Source organism: Alosa alosa, chromosome 7 (assembly GCF_017589495.1).
Source record: "Alosa alosa isolate M-15738 ecotype Scorff River chromosome 7, AALO_Geno_1.1, whole genome shotgun sequence".
Classification (NCBI taxonomy): Eukaryota; Metazoa; Chordata; class Actinopteri; order Clupeiformes; family Clupeidae; genus Alosa; species Alosa alosa.
In genome coordinates, this window is record NC_063195.1 from 25,555,753 (window position 1) to 25,574,593 (window position 18,841).

General features: G+C 39.5%; 1 protein-coding gene across 1 annotated transcript; it reads left to right on the plus strand.

Moving 5' to 3' along the window:
* The first annotated feature begins 9,364 nt into the window (after positions 1-9,364).
* On the plus strand, positions 9,365-10,392 carry LOC125297105 (galactosylgalactosylxylosylprotein 3-beta-glucuronosyltransferase 2-like). Its single transcript, XM_048247271.1, has 2 exons — positions 9,365-9,975; positions 10,258-10,392. Exons 1-2 carry the CDS (start codon positions 9,532-9,534, stop codon positions 10,342-10,344), a joined length of 531 nt encoding a protein of 176 aa, XP_048103228.1. The 5' UTR covers positions 9,365-9,531; the 3' UTR covers positions 10,345-10,392.
* Positions 10,393-18,841: the final 8,449 nt, after the last annotated feature.

Here is an 18,841-nt window from a genome sequence, read left to right on the forward strand (position 1 = left end):
TCTTGATATTATAAACCATAGTTTCAAACATTACTAATATAATAAATGCAATCAATAGACCAATATAGAAAGCATTGGCATATATAATATACAATACAAAACACTTTACCTAGATAGTATAAAATAGACAGTGGTATACCTTTATAATATATCCAATATGCTTCAACAAATAACACTATACATCAAATGACATTGTATGTAAACCATACAATGTCCTAATACATTCCAGTGTAGGCTACATATACACAGGCTACTTGGCTATCGTGTTATCAATTAATTCTTCAAAGTGAACACCCATAAAATAACCTTCATCAAATACATTAACAACATTTTCATTAATCAAATACTTAGAATACTATACGATAATAATATAAAAACTACCAGTGAAACTGTTCATGTGACTGTCATAACTATTCACCAACACAACGCATCGGTCTGCCGTTTGCGTGTGTCTACATGCACGCGCACACCAACTGACAACACTGGCGGCAACGTACATTGAGAACCTGACAGGCTCTAGGTGGCGCTATACATGACATGAGTGGTTATGGAATGGGTTGACATGGCCCCTTGAGATCAACATACAAAAAAAAAATGGTCCTCCTAAACCTTACGGTTCGAGAGATATTCACAGAAAACTCTGTCTGCCCTACCCTCCTGTCGGGGGGTGCAGTCCAGCGGGGGGACTACAGATCAAAACGAAAAACGATGGTTCCATGCTATCCATGTGGGGTTACATGCCCACCAAGTTTCCTCTACCCCGGTCTTTCAGTGTCCCGGGAATCCTTGACGGAAATTTGGACATGCAAAAAAAAAAAAAAAAAAAAAAAAAAAAATCTGACTAAACCTATATGACCGCCGCTTCGCTGCGCGGCGGTCATAATAACCTACTGTCAAGCAGTCAATTGGCTACAGTGCAGTCAAGAGTTGGAAGTAGGGCAAATTAAATCACAAAGTGGGCCATACAGTTGTCTAAGCCTCTATTGCTTGTAGCCTATGAAAAAACGTCTGCTAGATAGGCCTAGTTTAAATCGCCAATAGCCTACCCTATTCTGATTAGTTCTTAAAAGTTATTTCTCCACTACTGGCTCATTCATCAAACAGGTGCTTTCTCTTCAACCTCCACAAATTAAGCTACAGGTAATTCTGTCAAGATGTTTTAAAAAAATTGTGTTTGCGATTGACAACGTTGTGATAAATAGGCTATAATACTAACTTTGCGGGTTGGGGCTGCGAGGCTTGTGGGTAAATTTGATCTACTGAAAGGGTATTATCAGGTTCCTTTGTTTGCTCGTGCTCAGGAGGTCTCTTCATTTATTACTCCATCTGGGTTATATTCATACAATGTTATAAGTTTTGGTCTTTGAAATGTGCCTGCCACCTTCCAGTGGTTGATGAATCAAGTTTGGGAGCTTGGGTGTTGGGTGGTCCTTGGAAGGATGTGCAGTTTATCTGGATGATGTGGTTTGTTATAGCGATACGTGTTAAGACCACGTAGTACACATCCATGCCTTATTATATTAAAGGTTGGCCGACGTCTATCTAACCATAAACTTGGCCAAGTGTGAGTTCTCAAGGGCCACTGTAATTTATCTGGGGAATGTGGTGGGACAAGTACAACCAGTCCAGCCTAAAGTATTAGCCATTGACTATTTTCCACCCTTTACTTCCAAGAGCTGATGAAGTTCCTAGGGATGGTGGGGTATTATAGAAACTTCTGTCCGAACTTCTCTACAATTGTAGCTCCGCTAACTAACTTGTTGAAGGGTAAGACTACATTCGAGTGGTCTTCTGTCTGCCAGAAGGCATTTGATAACGCCAAACTCTTGTTGAGCACGGCACCGGTCCTGGTGGCTCCGCGACTGAATACACCTTTTCAGATTCAAGTGGAAGAAATGGAGAAAAGTAACCTAACAATGTGATGTTACCTTGAGTCAGGGATACACTTTAGTGTAGCATCTGGCATGTGTTTGTTAGCTATCATTTTCTTATTTTCCTTGGTCATATCACGGCTGCGTAACAGAAAGTGAGACCGATAAACAGCGCCCTTAGAATCAACTGATATGTAGGTCTGCAAAAATAACACAAAGAGAGGCCAATCACTTGCCTGTTATTCTCCCTCTCTCTATCAATATTGCATGAAATCGACGATAGTCTCACTCCAGACTATGGTCACTGACCCCCCCTGTCTGACAGGGTCCTGACAACATACAGTGTTGATGTGACTGTCCAAAGTCTCTGATTTATAAGCTGATTTATATCAATGTAAAGTATGATGAACAAATTGTGCCCCTTTCTTACTTTTAAAACCTTTAGTGGTGCGTTATGGATGTGACATTATGGATATTACATAATGTGAATTTACAAGACTGGATACTTTATTTTACCTCAAAGCTGATAAACGTCTGTTTCAAAGCATTTCACCTTAGTGTTTACAATTGACATTTCAGAGATTATTAGGCTGATCAAAACCACAGGGAGGCCTAAGCAGGCTCGGACTGGTAATCTGTATAACTGTACAGGGCCGGTCCACATGTAGGCCGGTGACCTCCGGGATTTTTTTTTTTTTTTTTTAAGTTATTTAGCCTATTTGCGGCCCGTCATGTAGACCTAGGCTTAGCCTATAAATGCAGTTGCATCCATTTGGATTGGGGGGTGACAGGTCAATCATTTTGGCCTCTTCATGACAGGTTCAATGTGTGTTACGATCGCGCCCCCCTGCCCCACCCCTCAAGTGGATTTGTCCAAGCAGCCGCTTGGTTTGTGGGGAAATATAGCCTACGAGTCCATGCATGGTAGCCTAGGCTATATAAGTGCCCTCCGCTGGCTGGTGTTCACATCATCGCAGTTTAACCGTAAACAGCAATCAGAGGTGTCTAATTTTATTCCATAAATATATTGTTTTTATAGACGTAAGTTGCACGCGCTACGAAGAGCTTCTATTTACTGCACTATGTAGGCTAATGTAGTGCGGTTTGTCTGTCAACAAAAAAAAACTCCGGGTACCTACAATTTTCGCACAACTTGGTGGAAAAGTGTAGCACAGGTTAAAAAAAACCTATTCATGTTTGGACTCAAAAGGAAATTCAAAGTATTCACCCATATAGTAGCCTTTTAACTCACGACAGTGAAAGTGGAACTTGGAAAGTGGAAGTCTCTCCACCGAGTGTTACATTAGATGCACAATCAATCGCGAGTCGATGCACGTAAAAAGTATCAACTGGTAGGTTAGTAAACGGCGGTAGCCTAATTTTGCAAAATGTGATGACGGCACACAAACTTGGGCAAAAACGTTTAGTATACACTTGTGGTGATAGCCTACAGTTAATGTGAATCGCTGACTATAACCAATGTAGAAGATTTGCACCAAATAGGCCTAAAGGCTGTGGTTGTGTTTCTACAACATGTTGGCACAAATCGTAATTTCTGTCAACTATGACGATCTCCATGCATGTTCAGTAGCCTATATTTTTCATTTAGTCAAGCAGTGACATGTGGTTTAATCAGTGTTGGGCAAGTTACTTCAAAATCGTAATATATTATGTATTACTTATTACTGTCATTTCAAAGTAATTCATTACATTATAATATTACTGTCTCTGAATTGTAAGGCATTACACTACTATTGTATTACTTTTAAGTTACTTTTACCAAAATATCTAGAAATATGGATTTGGAATTCTAAATGCAGTTTATTATGCTCAATGCAGCTCATTGCACTTCTAATGGAGGGTGATGTGGTACAACTTAATGACTGAGCTAGGCTTAAGGCTACAGTAGAATGCAATAGGTGCAGTGATGGCTCATGATGCAATACAAGGAACAATCATAGCCAGAATTTTGTTTAAAGAAGACAAAAGGTCAAAGTCTGGTCAATTGTGATAGAAATGCTGTAACTTTAGGCTTAGGCCTACTCATTAAAATCAACAGAGAGCCCACTGCCTGTATATAGTAACCCAAAACTTAAAGACATGACAAGATAGGCTACACAGTGCAGCTACTGGCCATTTTGGTGCCCTAACTGGTGAAATACAGTATGTCATCATATGGCCAACTATTAAGATGTAATCTGCCTGTTCCCAGGGATGGGTAGTATTTCTGAAACATGTAATATGTGTTTCAAATGCAAAATAGTATTTTGTCATTTGTATTTTATTGGGTTGAAGCAAATGGCTCTGTATTTTGTATCAAAATACTTTATTGGTGTGTATTTTTGTATTTTAAAAATACTGCAAAATACTAAATGTGAAAAACACAAAAAAGTAGATACTACACACAGGTGTAATGAATAATTGGTAATTAGGCAACAATGGTTTATGTTTATCGCAATCAGCTAATGTGAGAACAGCTGTGTTCAACAACACTTACAGCTTTTCAGTGGTACGCAAGTAAAGATGAGCAAGTTCTATATATAAAAATATAGAAAATGACGTCATAAGACTGGCAGCCTTAACCCTCTTACCCCCCACAAGCACGCCATATGGCAACTGTGGCAAGGAAAAACTCCCATATTCCAGGAAGAAACCTTGAGCAGAACCTGACTTAATAGGAGCCCATCTGCTTCTGGCTGGCTGCCCCTCCAATAGTAGCAGATGTAGAATAATCTGAAAATGTAGTCTACAGGATAAGATGAGTTAACTAAAAGCTTTCCTGTACAGGTATGTTTTCAGATCTTTTTTAAAAATATTTACTAAACTCGCCTGCTTGATGTACAGAGGCAGGGTGTTCCATAGTTTGGGGGCATAATGGATAAACGCAGCTTCTCCACTTTGTTTGTGGAGCACTTTGGGTACGACTTTGGGTACGATATGATGACATACTTAGGTTAATACTGTATTTCACCAGTTAGGGCACCAAAATGGCCAGTAGCTGCACTGTGTAGCCTATCTTGACATGTCTTTAAGTTTTGGGTTACAATATACAGGTAGTGGGCTCTCTGTTGATTTTAATGAGTAGGCCTAAGCCTAAAGTTACAGCATTTCTATCACAATTGACCAGACTTTGACCTTTTGTCTTCTTTAAACAAAATTCTGGCTATGATTGTTCCTTGTATTGCATCATGAGCCATCACTGCACCTATTGCATTCTACTGTTGTTAGCCTTAAGCCTAGCTCAGTCATTATGTTGTGCCACATCACCCTCCATTAGAAGTGCAATGAGCTGCATTGAGCATACTAAACTGCATTTAGAATTCCAAATCCATATTTCCAGATATTTTGGTAAAAGTAACTTAAAAGTAATACAATAGTAGTGTAATGCCTTACAATTCAGAGACAGTAATATTATAATGTAATGAATTACTTTGAAATGACAGTAATAAGTAATACATAATATATTACGATTTTGAAGTAACTTGCCCAACACTGATTAAACCACATGTCACTGCTTGACTAAATGAAAAATACAGGCTACTGAACATGCATGGAGATCGTCATAGTTGACAGAAATGACGATACTGATTATATAATAACCTATAGGTCCAAATCTAAATGTTTGGGTTCAGTTTATGAAGTGTTGCTACAGCATGATACTGTGTGTTTGTTATTTATGGGGGGAATCAGGGGGGGATTTTGGTATCGGTGGGCTTGTGTGTGTGGTCGTCGGTCCAGTAGTGGGCCGGTCCAGGAGAAAATTGCCAGGGCCGAATTTTGTTCCCAGTCCGACCCTGCTTTAGACCATTATTAGCCAAGGTATGCTCATGCGTTTGGTAATGCCCTGTTGAAACCCCCCATAGGACTTTTGGTTACCCAAAATGCATACTGACAATAAAAGTATGCATTTCTGGGGTTTCTTGTAGACTATTGTGGATTGTATGTCAGGTTCTGACATAGAATGACTACACAAAATGGAATAATTACACAAAAGTCTCTATTTTTGTATTTTCTTTGTTGGCTTCATGGGTGTGTATAAGATGGACTATACATCTGCACAACTAATATTGGATAAAACAACATGAATAATTAATTCCTATGGATTCCTGTGAATATTTCAAGACCAGCAATGTAGTGGTAAAATAAGAGGTGGGTGAACTATGAATTTTGTGATCACGAGTTTTTGTGCTCCATGCGGTATCAGATTTTTAGAAAAGGCATTCAGAACTTGTTTGAAGATGGTGGAGGTTATTGTCCAATGTTTATAAAAGTGGCATTAAGTGGTTCATAGAGTGTTGATGAGTGTACATATTGTTATATTATAGTGGATAATACAGTGTGATTTTTAAATGTTCAGTTGTAATTGGTGAACAAATTCTTTTCAGAGGTGGATAAACTACTTGCGTTTAGCCTCCACTACATCCCTGTTCAAGACCCAATGCTGCATCTACTTATTGCTAAGGATATAGGCTACAATGCAGCTAGAAGGGAAGCATTAAAGGCAAGGAGAGGAGGAGGGCGTTTTTGACTAAATTGAATTGAGACATAGCCTACTACTACGTGCTAACGTTAACGTTACTGCCATCAAGCTGCAATGATTTGCTGCAAATGAATGCCGCCCAAATCTGTCGAGTCATCTTGTAGTGGTGCGTCAAGTGCAGCGTATATTCACATCCACTATTGATGACACGAAAAATAATAACGGTAACTCCACTGAAATTATTTGACTGAAATTATTTGAGTCAGTTTTGTAAAATGTAAGGAGTAGAAAGTACTGATATTCGTGTTAAAATGTAAGGAGTAAAAGTAAAATGTCACCACAAAAATAAATAGTAAAGTAAAGTAAAGATATCTGAAAAATCTACTTGAGTACAGTAACAAAGTATTTGTACTTCATTACTTCCCATCTCTGCATACACACTCACTCACACACACACACACACACACACACAAATATATACACTGACACACAGATATACACACTCACACAACACAGATATACACACTCACACACACAGACATACACACATACACACACACACACAGATAAATACACTCACACACAGATATACACACTCACACACACACACACACAGACATACACACAGATATCACACTCATACACACTCACACACACACAGATAAACACACACAGATAAACACACACACACACACACACACACACACACACACACAGATATACACACTCACACACAGAGATATACACACTCACACACACACAGACACAAATACACAAACATACACACTAGGGGACTTTACATTGCACGCGGCATGCACTTTGCCCGCTGCTCTCACACACACACCTACAGATACACACACACGCACACGCACTCACACCCCATGCAGATACACACACACACACCATATACACTAACTCTCACAGCTACATGCAGACACACACTCACAAGCACAGACACACACATTCTATTTTAACGAGCCGAAGCTCCTGGTAAATAAACAATGTTAACATATTTTTCATATTTATTGTTGCTATTGGTCTCAGTGTTCATATCAGTGTGGAAAGTCCTGTCAGAATACCCTTATTTTAACAAAAAATAACAATTTTAGCAACCTTTAATTGAGTATACGCATATTATCCCACCGGTAATAAAACTCACTTTTTCATGTACTATTCTACTTAAAAAAAAAAAAATCTTGATTATTTCAAAGGGTTGCTAATAAGACATGATTTGCATATTTGCATGTCTGGGAAAAATTTGGGTTTAAATGGGTTAAAAGTTATGCAAATTAATTCACTGATACTAATTTTGCCCCTACTCTAAGGCATTTTGTTTACCAATGAGTCCAACTGTCACATCCATAATGCTAGAACTGCCCAAGGAGTGAAATTAAGGGGTTGGTTTCGTAGTGTACAGTACAGACAGGCTACATGAACGTCTCAAGGACTCTAGCTTGATTGTCTAGTTTATCAACATTCCTCCCCCATCTTAATAATTACGCTGGCATATGGTTTCTCATGGCTTTTTTATCTTGCAAGAACAATGTCACTGCTGACACTCAGAGGCGCACCTTGTCAACACGCAAACCAAGCAACTGCTTGGGCCCCCGACCTGGTCTCAGCGCGTTTGCCTGTGGGTCAAGCGAGAATTTCGTCCAGAGATTGAATGATGTATTTTGCGTGCTCCTGCCTGTTGTACAAACAGTACGTGCATATGTAGGCCCTATGCTATATGGCTGTTCAAAATGGCTGTGTATGTATGGCTGTGTTCAAAAAAGTTCAAAGAATCCGCACATATTTAGGCATTGTGATAAAGGTCAATCGAGGGTGCAGTGATGACGGATCAACATCGGATTTTGGCATTTAGCCTACTCAGTGAAGTTATAGTAGGCTAATGTTAATTGGCAGAAAGATCGAACATGGTTTGCTACATCTATACGACAGTAAACTTCAGCTAGCTAGCGGCAGTTACAACTAGTTAAGCAAGGAGATGGTTAACGTTATGTTTGTATTAGGGATGTCAGCCATAACATGTTAATCGCGATGCAGTAAGGACCAGTATACGCGTTAATTTGTTAGAACCCGATTGACGCAAAGTGCGTCAAAAATAGACCCTTTCTTTATTGCATGACAGAGCAGAAGTGGGGCTTTCCAACAAGACTACACACTTGTCTGTACGATCAAGTATGAAAACAAAAGAAAATCATGAAATTAAATCAAATTGCATCATATTACAGCCTATACTTCTCTGCGTTCACCTGCTCACCCATTACTCTCGTTTGAATTACTCGCAAACCCGTGATCGCATAGATATGGCAAGCATATCAGATGAAAGAGGGGACACAGGGCTATCCATTGGTACCATGAATATCGATACTTTTGGCTTATGCAAACAGACGAAGTAACTGCAAAATAATAACGTCATGTACACAAACCAACGCTGCACACCCTCGTTTGAATTACTCGCGGACCTGTGATCGGATAGATATGCCACGCACGTCAGATGAAAGAGGAGACACAGAGCTATCATCTGATATCAATGACATCCTTCTGGGTTATAAAACAGAAAAAGTGACAGCAAAATAATAACTTCATATAGCTGGACTTACCCCACGTTTACGAATTTGTATCTGTTTTTGTGGCAAAGCATGTTCATAATCCGGTTTTGAAATCCTAGCAAATTCCTGCATGGCATCCAATTCAAGGCTCACATTGCATCCCAATTTGTTTAACAAAGAAACCCCTTTTTTGCTTCTACTTTGTTCATGGAAATGCAGTAAAAAGATGTAGAGAATCATTATGAGTGCATACACCATGCACTCAAAATTATATTTTGTGAGATACATTTCAAAGTATAAGAATTTTTATAATACGTTTTTTGTATTTTTATTATTTAACATAAAAACCTAATGGTGATATAACATAATGGTTAACTTGTCGGTAGGGCCCCCTTGGAATTTTTGCTTGGGGCCCCCACAGACTCTAGAATCGCCTCTGCACTGACATGTGGATGATATACGTGGACACAAACTCACTCTTGTGATCAGAAGCAGAGAATGAGCCGGGGAGAGATTAACCAAGACTAACAAAAGAGAGGTGAAAAGGACTTACTTGAAACTGTTCTGTTAAAATTTGGTTTCATCCAAGACGCTGGTCATCACATTAGTAGACTAGTTTAGAATGACAAAGTTTGCCACGCGACGTTACATCTGCATTCTCCTGGCTTGGGGTCTCATCATGGCGGTGATGCTTCACTTGTCTGTCAAGAAGACACCGCCGGACATACCTGTGATCTACGTCATCACCCCAACTCATACGAGACCAACGCAAAAGGCCGACCTGACCCAACTGGGCAAGACCTTGCGCCAGGTCCCGAACCTTCACTGGATCGTCGTAGAGGACGCCGACTTTAAGTTAAATTTCTTATTAAATTTGCGGATATCGTACACTCATCTGAATGTCCCCAAACCCGATTATTGCAAGTCAGGATGCGTGGCCAGAGGGAGCGAACAGAGAAACCTCGGCTTGGACTGGCTTCGGCGGAACAGGGGACCCCTTGACTCTGGTGTGGTGTACTTCGGAGATGATGATGACAACACATACGACCTGGAGCTCTCCGAGGAAGTTTGTGTTTACACTACTACATCAGAATCAAGGCTTAGGCTAATTGCCAACCCTTGTCTACATTGTATCGCACTGAACTACTCATTCAGTAGTTAAATTGGCAAGCATATTTGGATCTCTATTATCTGATTTGGAGTGGGGAGTTTTGACCAGTTGGCTTCTAACTTGTAGGCCTACATGAGTCACTAACTGCATGTGGCATAACATTGATTTTAAACTGTGTATAAAAACAGCTTATTATAAGCTCACACAACACCCCACCCTTTTCGTTTTCCTCGCCAGATGCGTTACACAAAGCATGTGTCGGTGTGGCCAGTGGGGCTGATAGGCTTCGGTACAAGCGGCCATTGGTGCGTGACGGGAGAGTAGTGAGCTGGAACACGAGATGGAAGGAGATTCTGTACAGACATGGCAGGCAAGTGCTATGGCAAGCCATTTTAACATATAACAGCTAGACTGGATATATGTTGCAGATATCTGTAATTCAGTTTTGCCTAGTCAAAACAAACATTTCAGATATCCGCATGTTGCAACTACATTCTTCCTATCCATAATTGTCATTTCAGATATCCACAATTGATTGATTATGGCGGGGAAAGGAAATTACATATTTATGGATATCTAAAATAGAACAACGTCATGCACAATAATTTGCACTAGTCATAATGACGTTTGAGATATCTTTAACTTTCATTCTGCCTAGCCAAAACTGAATTACAGATATCTGCAATTGTCCTTTAAGATGTGTGGCGAGTTGAATGTTGTTTTCAATGAAGTCATTGCAGATATCTGTAATTCAATTTGCCTAGTCAAAACTGAATTACAGACATCTCTATCTGTCATTTCGACTAGTCACAATTATGTTACAGATATGTTGAATGACAATTCCAAATATAGCCGCAAGCGGCAATGGCGGGCCCGAGCACCTGCGGGCCGCAACCCGTGACATTTCGGAACCCAACAAAGCACCGACGTGGTGCGCTTCTGAAATGTACATATTTGATGTGTGTGCTAATCTGATTAATCTGATGCATCTGATGGTGATATCCAACAGACATGGAAAAAACACATTCCTTATCTTGCCAATTGGTGGCGCTATGTAAGGCATGTTAATAAGACATTTGAATTTCATCATCATGATATCTAATTTTGTGTAAAATTTCAGATAAATCAGTCAAAGCATTGAACATTTTTGGCACATTTCCTGCTTGGCCAGATGGTGGCGCTATACTAGGCATGTGAATTACACATGTGAATATCATCACAATAATGATATCCAATATTTTGTAAAGTTTCAGATCAATCAATAAAGGCATTGCCAATTTCTGCCACATGTTCCTGCTTGGCTAGGTGGTGGCGCTATGCCAGGCAGGCTCATAGGGTGTCTGGATATCATCATAATCATAATATCTATTAACCTGAGAAGTTTCAGACCATTCATTCAAAGCATAGAACATTTCTGGCACATTTCCTGCTTGGCCAGATGGTGGCGCTATGCTAGGCCTGTGAATTACGAATGTGAATATCATCACAATAATGATATCCGATATTTTATAAAGTTTCAGATCAATCACTTAAGGCATTGTCCATTTCTGGCACATTTCCTGCTTGGCCAGGTGGTGGCGCTATGTCAGGCAGGCCCATTGGGTGTCTGGATATCATCATAATCATGATATCTATTAACCTGAGAAGTTTCAGACCATTCATTCAATGCACTGTGATTTATGACACATTTCCTCTTTATGTTGTGAGATATTAAAATCATATCAAATATATAACATATCAAAAATCCCTTCACAATTTAACATCAGCGACATCTTGGCATAATGTTTGCCAAATTTCACATGAATCTGACAAACCGTCTAGGAGTAGTATGTTAAAATTGATCATGTGATATCAAATGTAATTGTCATTCTTTCTGTTGCCAGTTGGTGGCGCTATGCCAAACATGCATTATGGGCATGTTTGGCATAGGTCTTCAATGACCTGTGAAATATAAAACATTTCAAGCCTTGCATTATGCATTTATGGGCATGTGAATATTATCATTAACATGGTCTTCAATGACCTGTGAAATATAAAACATTTCAAGCCTTGCATGGTGAGTTATGACACATTTATTGTTTTTGTTTATGCCTTTATGCCTGTGTAGCCATTGTGATACCAGATGTGTGTGCCAAATTCCAAGACTTTTCATCCATGCTAACCACCTCAAAAATAGCGTGAACAAATAATAATAATAATAATAATAATAATAATAATAATAATCTGGATCAAAACAATAGGGCTTCGCACCTCTATGCCTGTGTAGCCATTGGACGCCGATGTGCTTCGGACTTTTCCCCATAATAATAATAATCATTACAAAAAATAATAGGGGGCCTTTGCTCGGGCCCTAATAATAATCATTACAAAAATAATAGGGCCTTGCGCCCTTCGGTGCTCGGGCCCTAATAATAATAATAATAATAATCCTTCCAAAAACAATAGGGCTTCGCACCTCTTGGTGCGCACCGTCGGTGCTCGGGCCCTAACAATGATATTATAATATCAAGTTGGTATGAACAGCCTCCATTGCTTTGAAAATGGAAGCATGTAATGACATGATGCTAGCTATAGACATAGACATTTTCTGTTTGCAAATAAACTAAAGTGAATTGGGTGTGCCTGTGACATCCAATCGTCGGTCTGGCACACCTGAAATATTTTTGGCTTACACGGCTATGCTTGTCTGTTCTTGACATCTACTTTTTTGATGTCATTGTGCTTGAGATATCTGACATTTTCATGGAGACAATGGGACATGGTTGCCTTTGTCAGTGTCCTTATGTGAACTTGCACAGGTCAACTTGTTCATCTTTACTTGCATACCACTTCACACCAGTGCTTCAGACCAGAGCTGATGCTTCAGCAATAGCTGTCACTGAAAAGCTGTAAGTGTTGTTGAACACAGATGTTCTCACATTAGCTGATTGCGATAAACATAAACCATTGTTGCCTAATTACCAATTATTCATTACACCTGTCTGTAGTATCTACTTTTTTTGTGTTTTTCACATATAGCACTTTGCAGTATTTTTAAAATTACAAAATTACTATTTTGCATTTGAAACACATATTACATGTTTCAGGAATACTACCCATCCCTGGGAACAGGCAGATTACATCTTTATAGTTGGCCATATGATGACATACTTAGGTTAATACTGTATTTCACCAGTTAGGGCACCAAAATGGCCAGTAGCTGCACTGTGTAGCCTATCTTGACATGTCTTTAAGTTCTGGGTTACAATATACAGGTAGTGGGCTCTCTGTTGATTTTAATGAGTAGGCCTATGCCTAAAGTTACAGCATTTCTATCACAATTGACCAGACTTTGACCTTTTGTCTTCTTTAAACAAAATTCTGGCTATGATTGTTCCTTGTATTGCATCATGAGCCATCACTGCTCCTATTGCATTCTACTGTTGTTAGCCTTAAGCATAGCTCAGTCATTATGTTGTGCCACATCACCCTCCATTAGAAGTGCAATGAGCTGCATTGAGCATACTAAACTGCATTTAGAATTCCAAATCCATATTTCCAGATATTTTGGTAAAAGTAACTTAAAAGTAATACAATAGTAGTGTAATGCCTTACAATTCAGAGACAGTAATAGTATAATGTAATGAATTACTTTGAAATGACAGTAATAAGTAATACATAATATATTACGATTTTGAAGTAACTTGCCCAACACTGATTAAACCACATGTCACTGCTTGACTAAATGAAAAATACAGGCTACTGAACATGCATGGAGATCGTCATAGTTGACAGAAATTACGATACTGATTATATAATAACCTATAGGTCCAAATCTAAATGTTTGGGTTCAGTTTATGAAGTGTTGCTACAGCATGATACTGTGTGTTTGTTATTTATGGGGGGGAATCAGGGGGGGATTTTGGTATCGGTGGGCTTGTGTGTGTGGTCGTCGGTCCAGTAGTGGGCCGGTCCAGGAGAAAATTGCCAGGGCCGAATTTTGTTCCCAGTCCGACCCTGCTTTAGACCATTATTAGCCAAGGTATGCTCATGCGTTTGGTAATGCCCTGTTGAAACCCCCCATAGGACTTTTGGTTACCCAAAATGCATACTGACAATAAAAGTATGCATTTCTGGGGTTTCTTGTAGACTATTGTGGATTGTATGTCAGGTTCTGACATAGAATGACTACACAAAATGGAATAATTACACAAAAGTCTCTATTTTTGTATTTTCTTTGTTGGCTTCATGGGTGTGTATAAGATGGACTATACATCTGCACAACTAATATTGGATAAAACAACATGAATAATTAATTCCTATGGATTCCTGTGAATATTTCAAGACCAGCAATGTAGTGGTAAAATAAGAGGTGGGTGAACTATGAATTTTGTGATCACGAGTTTTTGTGCTCCATGCGGTATCAGATTTTTAGAAAAGGCATTCAGAACTTGTTTGAAGATGGTGGAGGTTATTGTCCAATGTTTATAAAAGTGGCATTAAGTGGTTCATAGAGTGTTGATGAGTGTACATATTGTTATATTATAGTGGATAATACAGTGTGATTTTTAAATGTTCAGTTGTAATTGGTGAACAAATTCTTTTCAGAGGTGGATAAACTACTTATGTTTAGCCTCCACTACATCCCTGTTCAAGACCCAATGCTGCATCTACTTATTGCTAAGGATATAGGCTACAATGCAGCTAGAAGGGAAGCATTAAAGGCAAGGAGAGGAGGAGGGCGTTTTTGACTAAATTGAATTGAGACATAGCCTACTACTACGTGCTAACGTTAACGTTACTGCCATCAAGCTGCAATGATTTGCCGCAAATGAATGCCGCCCAAATCTGTCGAGTCATCTTGTAGTGGTGCGTCAAGTGCAGCGTATATTCACATCCACTATTGATGACACGAAAAATAATAACGGTAACTCCACTGAAATTATTTGACTGAAATTATTTGAGTCAGTTTTGTAAAATGTAAGGAGTAGAAAGTACTGATATTCGTGTTAAAATGTAAGGAGTAAAAGTAAAAAGTCACCACAAAAATAAATAGTAAAGTAAAGTAAAGATATCTGAAAAATCTACTTGAGTACAGTAACAAAGTATTTGTACTTCGTTACTTCCCATCTCTGCATACACACACACACTCACACACACACACACACACACACACACACACACACACACACACACACAAATATATACACTGACACACAGATATACACACTCACACAACACAGATATACACACTCACACACACAGACATACACACACACACATACACACACACACAGATAAATACACTCACACACAGATATACACACTCACACACACACACACACAGACATACACACAGATATCACACTCATACACACTCACACACACACAGATAAACACACACAGATAAACACACTCACACACACACACACACACACACACACACACACACACACACACACACACACACACAGATATACACACACACACACAGAGATATACACACTCACACACACACAGACACAAATACACAAACATACACACTAGGGGACTTTACATTGCACGCGGCATGCACTTTGCCCGCTGCTCTCACACACACACCTACAGATACACACACACGCACTCACACCCCATGCAGATACACACACACACACCATATACACTAACTCTCACAGCTACATGCAGACACACACTCACAAGCACAGACACACACATTCTATTTTAACGAGCCGAAGCTCCTGGTAAATAAACAATGTTAACATATTTTTCATATTTATTGTTGCTATTGGTCTCAGTGTTCATATCAGTGTGGAAAGTCCTGTCAGAATACCCTTATTTTAACAAAAAATAACAATTTCAGCAACCTTTAATTGAGTATACGCATATTATCCCACCGGTAATAAAACTCACTTTTTCATGTACTATTCTACTTAAAAAAAAAAAAAATCTTGATTATTTAAAAGGGTTGCTAATAAGACATGATTTGCATATTTGCATGTCTGGGAAAAAATTGGGTTTAAATGGGTTAAAAGTTATGCAAATTAATTCACTGATACTAATTTTGCCCCTACTCTAAGGCATTTTGTTTACCAATGAGTCCAACTGTCACATCCATAATGCTAGAACTGCCCAAGGAGTGAAATTAAGGGGTTGGTTTCGTAGTGTACAGTACAGACAGGCTACATGAACGTCTCAAGGACTCTAGCTTGATTGTCTAGTTTATCAACATTCCTCCCCCATCTTAATAATTACGCTGGCATATGGTTTCTCATGGCTTTTTTATCTTGCAAGAACAATGTCACTGCTGACACTCAGAGGCGCACCTTGTCAACAGGCAAACCAAGCAACTGCTTGGGCCCCCGACCTGGTCTCAGCGTGTTTGCCTGTGGGTCAAGCGAGAATTTCGTCCAGAGATTGAATGATGTATTTTGCGTGCTCCTGCCTGTTGTACAAACAGTACGTGCATATGTAGGCCCTATGCTATGGCTGTTCAAAATGGCTGTGTATGTATGGCTGTGTTCAAAAAAGTTCAAAAAATCCGCACATATTTAGGCATTGTGGTAAACGTCAATCGAGGGTGCAGTGATGACGGATCAACATCGGATTTTGGCATTTAGCCTACTCAATGAAGTTATAGTAGGCTAATGTTAATTGGCAGAAAGATTGAACATGGTTTGCTACATCTATACGACAGTAAACTTCAGCTAGCTAGCGGCAGTTACAACTAGTTAAGCAAGGAGATGGTTAACGTTATGTTTGTATTAGGGATGTCAGCCATAACATGTTAATCGCGATGCAGTAAGGACCAGTATACGCGTTAATTTGTTAGAACCCGATTGACGCAAAGTGCGTCAAAAATAGACCCTTTCTTTTTTGTTACATTGCTCCGGAACTGTTCATTGCAGCGAGATCAACGCAAAAGGCCGACCTGACCCAACTGGGCAAGACCTTGCGCCAGGTCCCGAACCTTCACTGGATCGTCGTAGAGGACGCCGACTTTAAGTTAAATTTCTTATTAAATTTTATGATATCGTATTACTCATCTGAATGTCCCCAAACCCGATTATTGCAAGTCAGGATGCGTGGCCAGAGGGAGCGAACAGAGAAACCTCGGCTTGGACTGGCTTCGGCGGAACAGGGGACCCCTTGACTCTGGTGTGGTGTACTTCGGAGATGATGATGACAACACATACGACCTGGAGCTCTCCGAGGAAGTTCGTGTTTACACTACTACATCAGAATCAAGGCTTAGGCTAATTGCCAACCCTTGTCTACATTGTATCGCACTGAACTACTCATTCAGTAGTTAAATTGGCAAGCATATTTGGATCTCTATTATCTGATTTGGAGTGGGGAGTTTTGACCAGTTGGCTTCTAACTTGTAGGCCTACATGAGTCACTAACTGCATGTGGCATAACATTGATTTTAAACTGTGTATAAAAACAGCTTATTATAAGCTCTTGACATTCTAACCTGCTGTAGTGTCAACAAAAACCAACCATAGTAGCTTATCATAACGAGTAAAACATGAATAGCTTACCTTGGACACTCATTAGGCTACATGCATGGTTGAGTGTTTGTTTGTTCACTCTGTGAAGACACCCATTATGTCCTCAATGCACCCACGGCAGTTGAATAGCTTACTGTCTTTTGAAAGAGAGTTGGCATAAAGTCTGGAAAGACTGACCCGCCGTCTTGCACAGTAGCCTCACATTGCACCCGTCAAAACGCAGCTTGCGCGCATTATGGACTCGCCGAGTCTGATCTGACTGTTTGCACAGCAAATTAAGAGTGAAAGTAAGTGCTGGTTACTCCTGTCCCCCATTCGTATTAGTACAAGCATTGATTTTATTTTAATTTTTAAAGAATTAAAATATAAAACATAAAAATTCTTATATTTCAACATGTATCTAACCACAGCAAGATCATAGCTCTACATGCATTTAATGTGTGTGTAGGGCAGACTGTCCTGAATCGGGCAATATAATTGCCATGTTGGAGGGATACTCTGGGGCTGGGCAATTTACAGAAATATGTGGTGTGTGATTTACGGAAATAAATGCCATTTTTTATTTAGTGATGAAAAATGACCTTTCTGAGATCCATATCTGTGACACAAACTGATCTGACCTGACTTGACCCGAGGTTGCGTGTTAGCCTGCGTGCCTATGGTGTATGCACTCATAATGATTCTCAACTTTTTACTGCATTGCCATGAACAAAGTAAAGGCAAAAAAGGTGTTTCTTTCTTGAACAAATTGGGATGCAATGTGAGCCTTGAATTGGATGCCATGCAGGAATTTGCTAGGATCTCAAAACCGGATTATGAACATGCTTTGCCACAAGAACAGACAAAAACGTGGGGTAAGTCCAGCTATATGAAGTTATTATTTTGCTGTCACTTCGTCTGTTTTATAACCCAGAAGGATGTACTTGGTATCAAATGATAGGTCTGAGTCTCCTGTGGTCAAAAATATCCAGGCAACACTCAGGTGTGAGGAACCACTGCAGGTTTATTCACGATACCGGGAGCAGGTCACTAGCAACAGCATGTTCCAGTAACACTACTCAAAGTTCTCTAGGGCGAAGCCCCATCTTTTACATGTTAATTACATTGGTAATACAAATCACATGAGTGCAATGGTCTTTTCCAAAAAATCCTCATACATGCAGAAATACAACAATACATATACACTTCTTGGACATAGCATGTGATCCATGCGCCATACGCAAGTCATGTGGCTACTCCAAGTAAGTAGATAATTGGTCAATACATTACATATACATCCTTCAGCATTCTCTTGCCATAGTCTAGTTCCTGTCGGGATATTCCTAATATTA